General features: G+C 42.6%; 1 protein-coding gene across 1 annotated transcript; it reads left to right on the plus strand.

Annotated features, from left to right (window-relative positions):
- Positions 1-423: 423 nt before the first annotated feature.
- NPTX2 (neuronal pentraxin 2) lies at positions 424-10,099 on the plus strand. The gene is made up of 5 exons (XM_061993476.1): positions 424-876; positions 2,371-2,587; positions 6,042-6,286; positions 7,725-7,904; positions 9,266-10,099. The coding sequence occupies exons 1-5, from the start codon at positions 424-426 to the stop codon at positions 9,491-9,493; spliced, it is 1,323 nt and encodes a 440-aa protein (XP_061849460.1). The 3' UTR covers positions 9,494-10,099.
- Positions 10,100-10,322: the final 223 nt, after the last annotated feature.

Raw genomic sequence — 10,322 nt, forward strand, 5'->3', positions numbered from 1 at the left:
TCTCTGCTACCGCCCCGCAGCCATGCCGTGCCAGGCCACGCCGTGCCAAGCCACGCTGTGCCACGCCATGCCACCTCCTCTCGCCACCCATGCCCCCACCCCGCCACCACGCCATCGTTCCCCCGGGGTTCGCCGCTGCCCGCGGTGCCGGCCGCCCGTGTTCCGCGCTCAGCCTCGGCCCCCGGGACCGCGCGGCGTCAGCGCCGGCGCAGCCAACCAGGGCGCGCGGCGCGAGCCGGCCGCCCCCCGCCACGCGCCCGCCCTGCGTATAAAAGCCGCGTGCCGGCGGCCAAGGCGGGAGCGGCGTGAGCGGAGCAGAGACGGGGCGCCGGCCGCACCGGGCTCCTGTCAGCGCGGACGCCGTCTCGTATCGGCCCCTGCCCCGGCGTCCACGCCGCGCCGTCGCCCCGCTCACCAGCCGGGATGCTGTCCGTGGTCGCCGGGCTCTTGCTCGCTGTAGCCGCGGGTGGGCAGGGGTCGGCGGCGGGAGAGCAGGAGAGCCCGCCGGGGAGCCGCTTCGTGTGCACCTCGCTGCCGTTGGACGTGGCCAGCACAGGCTGCCCGTTGCCCCCGGTGTCCATGCAGGGCGGCGGGCTGGCCCCCGAGGAGGAGCTGAAAGCCACGGTGCTGCAGCTGCGGGAGACCGTCCTGCAACAGAAGGAGACCATCGGGAGCCAGCGGGAAGCCATCCGGGAGCTCACCGGCAAGCTGAGCCGCTGCGAGAGCGCCGACGGCAGGTCCGCCACGGGGACGTGGAAAAAGGAGCTGGGCAAGGGCAAGGACACTATGGGCGACCTGCCGCGGGACCCGGCGCAGGTCATCGACCAGCTGAGCCGCACCATGCAGACCCTGAAGGACCGACTGGAGAGCTTGGAGGTAGGGCCGGGGCGCGGGGCGGGCCAGTCTCCCTGCCCAGCCGCCCACCAACTTGGAGTGATTGCATGAGCTTGTGGCTTTGGACTGTTGGCTGGGCAAGTCAGTGCCCTTAATCTCTACGGAGGTAAAGCCAAACTGGCCAAGCCTTAGGAGTGAGTTGCTTGGTTGGCTTGTCTTGTTTTCTTGATTATTTGTCCGATCACTTTAATCGTAAAAAAACCTGAAAGGCTCCTCTGAGAATGTGTTCTCCCAGTGCATGGGGGGAGATTATGGTTTTCCTGCTTGTTGCCAGCTTAGTTTCTGTATTAATATGTCTAAATCTCTCTTTCTGGGAATGTGACTTCATGGGGTTTGAGGTATAAAGCTGACATCTTGGGCAGTTAAACCTTGGCATATGGTGCTGAATAGAACAGTGGTAAAGAGGAGATTGTGTTGGGCAGATTGTGAAGTAAAGATGATGTATTTAGAGCTGACATGGAATAAAAAGAACTGATTCTGGATGCCTCTGAATAGAAAGGAGATTTGGTCCAAGCCCACTGAAAGTGATTTCCATGAGTCTTTGGACAGTGCCCATGGTTAAGTGGCCCTTGTGGAAATATTTTTTAGAGGATATTCCCACAGGAATTGTGCTGGATGTTTTTTTGCTTTCCACACCCTGGGAGCTACATGTATGTCCTCCTACTGTCCTCTAAACAGTCAGTGGTCATGTGAGGGTGACAGGTAACTTCCTAAAGGTTATTCTCTGAGGTCTAAACGCTCTGGGCTGATTTTTCAAGTACAGTTTTGAATAACCTGGTAGTGTAACATCCTTTTCTTGCTGTTGCTATCTTTTTGAGGCATTTTTTATATGGTTGTAGAAGAGAAACTCCACTAGAATAATATTGCAGGTGGAACCATTGGTTTCTTAGTATCCTTAAATACGATAGTGTCGAGAAAGTGTGAGGCTTGGGTTTTTTCCCCCAACTTAAATAAAAATACTTTCACTGGCTGTTAATTACAGTTCAACTAAAGAACATCTGAATTCCTTACTCTGCAAATGAAAACTGATAAAACTATCATTTGGTAAATTTGCTTTCAAAGCAGCTTAACGTTTTTTATTTAAAATGAAATAGTAGTTTCTCTGTGTATGTATATTGGCTATATCACCTCCAGTAAGTAAAGCAATACTGACTCATGTGCCACAAGTACCCATACCAACAGAAATGCAGGCCTGCCTCCATACTTTGGTTTTATTGAACTTAAGTGTATGAACACTCCTTCATGTAAAACACTGCAAGCCTTTAACAAAAGGACCTTTTTGTTTCAGGACATGTTTAGCTACAGTGCTAATAAAAGCACTGAACGTGACAAGTGCTAAAAAGCAATGCCCCTCTTGTACTTACTGGAGAACTCTGATCTTGCTTTCTTCCAATTCGATGAGGAGCATGTGCACTTTTCACAGTTTCTGTTTGAGGAATGACTTTTATTTTGTTTCCCTTTTCATTTTCCCCAAAGCACCAGCTCCGAGCCAACGTATCATATGCAGCACTGCCTAATGACCTTCGAGAGATGCTTCAGCGGAGGCTTGGAGACCTGGAGCGCCAACTCCTGAGCAAAGTGGCTGAGCTTGAGGATGAAAAGTCTTTGCTTCATAATGAGACATCAGCCCATCGGCAGAAAACAGAGACAGCCTTGAATGCACTGCTAGAAAGGGTGTCTGAATTAGAAAAAGGTAATCTTCACAGTTTCTTAAGGCTTCCCCACGGTGATTAATTATTTTTGTTTACTCCCTCCTTCTAGTGCAGTATTCTAAATGTGGACCTTGTGGGAGAGACAGTTAAGGTGCTGGACTAAACAGAAGGTGACTGCAGATACTTGGATTCCCTTTTTTCTTTTGTCACAGGCTTCCTGCCTGACAGGTCTCTGCATGACTTTGGCTTCCTGTCTCTTGATTTGGCATATGTGGGTGGTTAGGATGAACTTAGTGTTTGTGGGATGGAAAGATCTATAAGGAGGCAAGTGGGAAGAAGTATGACACTGGTGTCGGGTAAATATCTAGATAAAGTCAAGTATGCATTGAAGTAGAGCTGCTTTTCTTTCTTGAGGACTGAGAGTCGTATGAACTCAATTTAATTTGCACAACTGCCTTTGAGACAATGAATGACACTTGATACCAGAACCATTTGCTGCTGCTTGGAAAGTATTGCTGGTGGTCTTTCCTTTTTTTGTGGGTTATGACATTGGGTGATTGCAGGTACTTGGATTGTGTCCTGTCCCAAGTGTATAGACTTTAGAGTTTGCTGTGGATTACATGTGGTGCCACTGGGGGACACTCTCTTCTTCTTAATCATTTATTCAGATACTTAGATTAATTATTACTGAGATCACTATACTTGAACAGAGTCTGTTTGTTTCAATTACAAATGCCCATAGAAGTGAGCTACAGAATAGAGCGAGCTTTCTGTATCAGCTATATAAACCTTCGGAGTGGACTGTGCAGGACCAGAGTACCAGTAAATATCACTGCCCAATCTTTAAATGATTTTCCAAGGTGATTAAGCTCTCTGCTTGAAAGCATCATAATGGACATGCTTTCAGGGTGGTGCAAATACCCAAACTTCATGGATTTTAAAATGTAGCCCTAATGGATCCATTTGGGTAATACTGTATCTATTTTTTTTAATTGAAAAAGTCTGAAGGAGGAGAAAAGGGAAGGAAGAAGATTTTTTTTTACTGTCTGTGTCATTTACTATTTCCTAAGAGCAAAGATACAGCTTAAACTGCAACTAAAATTCTGGAGGACTAGTGGCTTGTTAATGCCTTATGTGGCAAGCGTTCCTAGTCGCTGTCTCTGAAAGATGTGACTCATATCAGCAAGTCATCAGAAAGAGAAAGGGAGTGGTGGGAGAACAAGAATGTGTAATTTAGTTAGGTTAAAAATAACCTATTCCCACTTTTATTTTTGTGTGGGGAGAGAAGGCTGTCTTAAGTTTCTAGGGAAGAATGTGGGCCAGGAATCAAGACACAGGCTTTCTTTTAGTCGTGTAATTTGCTCTCTATTACAGTGCAGCTCAGCTGTTCTGTGCCTTTGGTTCCTCTGTCAAATCAAAGTGAGGATAATAATGATTTAAAAACTTAATCATTTTTTAGACTTAATGCAGACAATGTTTGAAGTGATTGGTGAACTCTTTTGAAAATATTTCTGTTATGCCTTTACTTTAAATGCCATGTTGTTTACCATGTCTTCCTGACAGCAAACTAAGAGTGTCATAAGCTCCTCGTTGTCCTGAGACTAAATAAATGGAGGAAAATACTAACCTTATAAGGTGACACTATGAACTTTGGAATTTTTTTTATCTGTAGCTGTGACAGCTGTCTTTAGCTACTAGTGAGGCAGAAGGGATTGAAGTTTGTACAACTTTTGTGATTCCAAAAGTCTTCTGGCAATTCCTTCACAGTTTCTCTCAACCAACAGCAGAAGATAGTGCATTAAAAAGCAAGACTGGAGGCAGGAATGATCCAGCAGCTAGTAGTGCCTGGGTTAAATGTGGTTCCTAGCTTTAATGGAGACACAAACAAGGTCACTTGCTATGCCTAAATATTTTCTCCATCTCTAAAAGGGAATAACAGTAATTCTTGCCCATCTGATAAAAAATAATTAAGATTGTTTAGCAAAAGGATTGTCGTATACCTTGCATGGGCCCATTGCCTAGAACAGTAGGATGTTATCACATGGAGTTGCAGATTTTTTCAACAAACAGAAAATATAAAATAGATAAATATTGTTTGTCCTTTTCCAACCCATTATTACTTCCGTAAGTTCTCTCACAGAGTGACTAATGTTTTTAATGGAGTATGTTTTACATGAGTTTTGTTGTATATTTCTAGTGGAGGTTGCTCAACATTGGCCCTAAGACCCTGAGGTGTTTTTGCTTAGAATATTTCAGTGTTTGGTCTGTAAGTTCCTCAAGGCACAGGAGATGCTTTTTCTTCTTCCACCTCCTCATTCTGTAAAAAATGCAGTCAAAACACTTCAGTTGCTTCTGAGGATGGGAACTGAAAGAGCTCCAATGGCTTAAAAATTACATATGAGAATTGTGGCAACCTTTTGTGACAACAATTCTTCATTTGGAGTGTGAATTTTGGCAAGAGAGTTGAATTTGTCTCAGGAATGTGAGTAAAGGAAATGCGTGGGACTCGGAAGAACGGGTTTCTAAAAGGTTGAAGGTAACATTACTACAGAGCTGTGGGGTTTTATTTTGTGACACAATGTGGAATTTCTCTCCTTAATATTTAGTTCTAGAAAAGGACTCATAAGCAACTACATCAAAAGCATACACAAACATACACAATACAGAGTATTGCAGCCTCAGAAAGTTTTGGTCTGAAGAGTTCTCTATTTTATAAACATCTCTGTGGAACATTTTGCTGATTTTTGTCATGTGTTTTGGAAAAAGTTAAATAATAATTCCTCCTTTTATATTACACCATGTCTAATGTTTTCATGGTTCATTAACTTTATATTGCATTTTTCTTCAGGTCACTTTTAAACTTCAGGTTTATATTTTTGTTCAGAACTCCTCTTGTCTATGGGACAAATCTCTTCTACTGAATTTACCTCTGCTTTCTGGAATATGTCAGCTTTTTCTTCTTTCTGATTAGCCTCTCAAAATAAAAGCATCAACCTGTCTCTCAGCCTGCTATCTGTAAAATGGGGATGCTGCTGCTAGCTCCCTGTGTAGCAGTAGTAGGAAAAGAAATACTGATTTTGAAGCACTGTGATGCTTCAACAATGAACATGCTAGAGATTCCATGTTTAGACATAGTAAAAGTCTTTTCAAACAGTTTATATTGTTTGCAATAGACAGGCCTCCAGCCATGAACTAAGCAATGAAGAAAGACAGTATTTAACAGCCACTTGTTAGTTGTCTGCCATCTATTCTTTTCCTCTAAATGAACAAGAAAAGTAACTAATTAATCAGTATAATATGCATGAAAATCTAGTTGTATTTTTGATGCTACAAAATTAATGTTCTAGAATACCATTTCAATATAGTTTTTTTGGTCTAGCTCTCTAAAGTGATTAAAATTCCAAAGAATCTCAGTATTAATCATATTGTTTCTTAACCTGAATTGCAAATAAATTTTTTCTGCTTAAAGATTTTCCTTCTTCAATGTAATTCTAGGTAACAGTGCATTTAAGGCACCTGATGAATTCAAAGTCTCCCTTCCTCTTCGCACAAATTACTTATATGGGAAGATCAAGAAGACTCTACCAGAGCTGTATGCTTTTACTGTATGCTTGTGGTTGAGATCAAGTGCTTCTCCTGGAATTGGCACTCCATTCTCATACGCTGTTCCTGGGCAGGCTAATGAAATTGTCCTCATAGAATGGGGGAATAATCCAATTGAACTGCTCATTAATGATAAGGTGAGAACTGACTGTCTCCTCTTTGTAGTCTACACGGTCACAGAATAAGGCCCAAGCCCTTGGTATCCTCTCTAATGCTTTAATTCTCTCTGAGAGAAGCCAGCTCTGGGCCTTTGGGATGGTGGTACCTACTCATCAGTTGTCCATCTGTTTGTTGTAAGCTCATGAGAGTACTCAAAACAAAGTTACATGGAACATATCTCTGGTGTTGAGACAAAACAGCTGAGGTATGTAGATATGCACACACTTAACACATTTTCCCTAAATTTACAAGCAGATCTTGTCCTCTTGTGTTTTTGCTTTGTGAAGCAAACTCTATTTGAAGCCATGCTATTGCAAAACTTGAGATTTATGCCAGTTGCAGTATTTTGATCTTTCTAATCCTAGAAGTTCAGGTATGTTAAAACTGATTTTACAGATGACAGAGAGCAAAAGGTGTGTGGTCATGGCTGGTTGTATTTAACCTGACCACTACGCATAAGACAAGTTTTCAGACTTTAAATACAAAAAAGCATCAATTGCCTCAGCACTTCATACCACTGATGAGTTTCTGACAAGCTTCAGAATGAGGCTTAAGGAAAACAAGACCTGTTGAAACTTGGCATTAAAGTACTTCCTTTCTCCTCACATTCAGTTAGGTTTCCTTGTAACTCGCTGCTCTCTGAGGGGTCAGGTGTTTACAGATCTACAACACAGCTCAGGTGTTTCAGCCACGTGTCTAGTCAAGGATTCTTAAGAGTCTTATTATGCTCCCAAATTAATACAGGTGAAAAACTCATTATTTTTAATCGTTTGTGGAAGAGAAGGAAACTTCAGGCTGCTTCAGGCAGTAACATTTTCTCTTCAATATTATGTCAGTACTATTAATGTTCTGTGAGCTTTTTCTTTCTCCCCCATCACAGCTGCTCTGTAGCCCACTGCCTTTGTCTCTTTGCCTTGATTTGAATAAGTTTTTAGATCAGAGTCCTAAAGAAGCATAAATCCTCCATATTTGGAGCCCTACGTAACACTTCCCACAAGTTTTTTGGGAAGCAGGCGGATCTGTTTGTCAGAGCTGTTACTGCAAATGGTGCAGGCAAACCCCAGGTTTTAAAAGCAACTTAATACGGGCACTGGATGGAAAGTTAGGACTCAGCACTGAGATTTAAACAGCGAATGCTGCAGATTAATATGCAGGATTGGTAGACTGATAGCAGTTTAGACTCTGTTTCTAGTGTCACTTGATTCTAGATGAAACAATGGCTCACGTCTGGACTAAAAAGCCTTTCTGCATTCCTGAATATGGAGAGTGGGGAGAAAGTAGCAAGTAGAAAGATGTGGACTAATTTCTGCCTCAGAAGTTTTTGCTCCTGAGGACAGAGTAACTACTGTCCCTTTTTAAATGTTGTGCTTGAACTGGTAGAGTTGGTTTGCAACGTGCTTTATTTGTTTTTTGTAGGTTGCCCAGCTCCCTCTCTTCATTAGTGATGGAAAATGGCATCATATCTGTATAACATGGACAACCAGAGATGGGATGTGGGAGGCTTTTCAGGATGGAGAGATGCTTGGTACTGGGGAGAATCTTGCTCCTTGGCACCCAATTAAACCAGGAGGTGTCTTGATCCTGGGTCAAGAACAGGTGAGTGAATGAGTGTGTTCGGGGATTTAAAAAACAGTATAAAATCCAAACTGTCCAAACAAACAGCAGCTGTGAGAAAATCTATCTTTGTTAATCTCTCGGTCCTGTTGTACACACTGTATCAGATTGAAACAAAGCAACAAATACTTAATGCAATCTCACACTGGTGTATCTTGTTTCATCTATTAAATACTCAGAATAGTCATATTGCTGTTATTCCTATTCCCAGTGCTAATGCTATGGTGTGGAACTTTGTCAGCAATCTGAATAATGCCTTACATTAAATCCTCTGAGCTAGTCTGCTGGTAAATAGCAATGTGGCCACTGCAGCTACAGAAAGGGGCAGAACTGGCCATCACTGTTGTATAAGCAGTCAAAAAGGACATTGCTGAAAGCAAACTGAGTATAATTGCTTTGATTTGGTTTAAATTTGTTTTTAATTGAAGGCAAGTTAACTATCCCTCTTAGCAGTTTTCTGGGTTTCCCCTTTCCTTTCCTCTTCATCCCAATAACAGTAGTATTGTGAGTCCTTGAGCCTCAGAATAGACCAAGGAAAGTGTGTGTATGGGGGTGAGGAGACCCACAACTATGAGCACTGGACTGCTTGTGGGTATATCAGGATCTTTTATAATTTAACCTGCTATGGAGAACTTCTTTCAGACTGAATTCTGCAGCTTTTCAGGTATGTAAAGCTTTTTTAGTGGAGTCTATCACTCATTCAGAATTTGATGTCTACTGTAAAGATAAATCTGAAGTCAACTCTAAATCAGACATTTGGTTTCTCATTAAAAATGGAGATAGATAAATAACTCTCCTAATGCAAATGGTAGTAAAGTTGGAATATTAGTAGTGCTAACAGAAGGCATTCATGAGGTTGAGTATAAGTTATTTTACTTAGATCCAACAATCACATCTTATAGGCTCTGCAGACAGTTGGTCAAGGGCTGCAGTTACAGTTTAATCTGTAGCCATAAAGCTTCTAGGGTAATCTTACCCATCTATCTTTGCAGCTCTTGCTGAACTTGTCCTTTGCCAAACTTGCAAAATGGCTCCTAGGTTAGTGTCAATATTTAAAGCTGCCTTTGTGGTCTGCTGCTTAGTGGCAGGGTTAGTTATATACAGCCTTTGTATGATGGTATACAGTCACTGCTGTTTGCTTTGAATTGTTTTGACATGTTTCAGATTGGTGCTTTTAATTGTTCTGTAGAACCATTTTGTTCAAAGTAGCCCTTCTAGAAGCTTGAAGCTGTTTGTGACTTAGCTTTGTAGCTCCCTCTAGCACTGTGGCTGGAGGGGAGGGTGTTTAGGTTTGAAGCAAATGCTGAAATAACCTTCTCATCTAACTCTTTATGTGCCTAAAGGACACAGTAGGAGGAAGATTTGATGCCACTCAAGCCTTCGTTGGGGAGATGAGCCAGTTCAGTATATGGGACAGGGTCTTAAAAGCTGAAGACATCATGAATATTGCTAACTGCTCTACCAACATGCCCGGCAACATCATACCCTGGGTTGATAACAACGTCGATGTGTTTGGAGGTGCTACTAAATGGCCTGTGGAGACGTGTGAAGAGCGTCTGCTAGATTTATAGCTGCAATTCTTTCCCATTCAAGTGCCCCCTCTAGTAGGACAATCTTCTGTACAATCTAAAGCACTTATTTTTCTCTCTGCCCTTTCCCAATCTTAGCTCCTCAAAAGAATAAAAGAATTGAGTGAACCGCCTCAGTGCAAAGATAGCTGCTAGTTTGGGGCATTGAGCCTGACAATGAAAGAAGCATTTCTTGGCTAGAGCAGCCCTTGCTTTATGGCCTCATCCAAAAATATGCTTTGGCCTTTCAGTTAGACCTGAGTTTAGTACATCAGTTCTGGCAGGAAGGGGAACAGCTGTGCACATGTTAACTGTAGTACTGATGATAATGTGCATTGCTGACCGAGCGCTAAGATTAACGGCCTGAATGTGAGTCCTTCCTTCCAGTCTATCCTTTCCCCTTTAAACTGAAGCCATTCTTTTTTTAGCCCTTTTTAAAGGAATCACTTAATCCTTACACCACAGTGGTCATGGTGCAATTATGGGTAGAGGAGAGCAGCCACTGTCTGAGTGCAAGGGTCTTGCTTTTTTTCATTTGCAGATTAGAAATCCTTATTTTATGATAAGGAGCTGATGCATTTGAGACATGCTATTCTAGTTCAATTTGAAGAAAGGGCTGTGTGATCAGCACAGCTCCATTGAAACGGAGATGCTTCAGGAAAAGTTTATCCCAGAGCTTCTCTTTCACTAGCCAGGATCCCGGCCTCAACGGGTGGATGAAAGATTGTATTTGTATTTTCTGTAAGCGGAATGTACTGAATTCCTAGTGACCTGGCTTGTAAACTTTTCTCTATTCTTTCTCTTGCTCTAGTCAATGTCTTTATTTTTTTAA

Source organism: Colius striatus, chromosome 3 (genome assembly GCF_028858725.1).
Source record: "Colius striatus isolate bColStr4 chromosome 3, bColStr4.1.hap1, whole genome shotgun sequence".
In the NCBI taxonomy this organism is placed as follows: domain Eukaryota; kingdom Metazoa; phylum Chordata; class Aves; order Coliiformes; family Coliidae; genus Colius; species Colius striatus.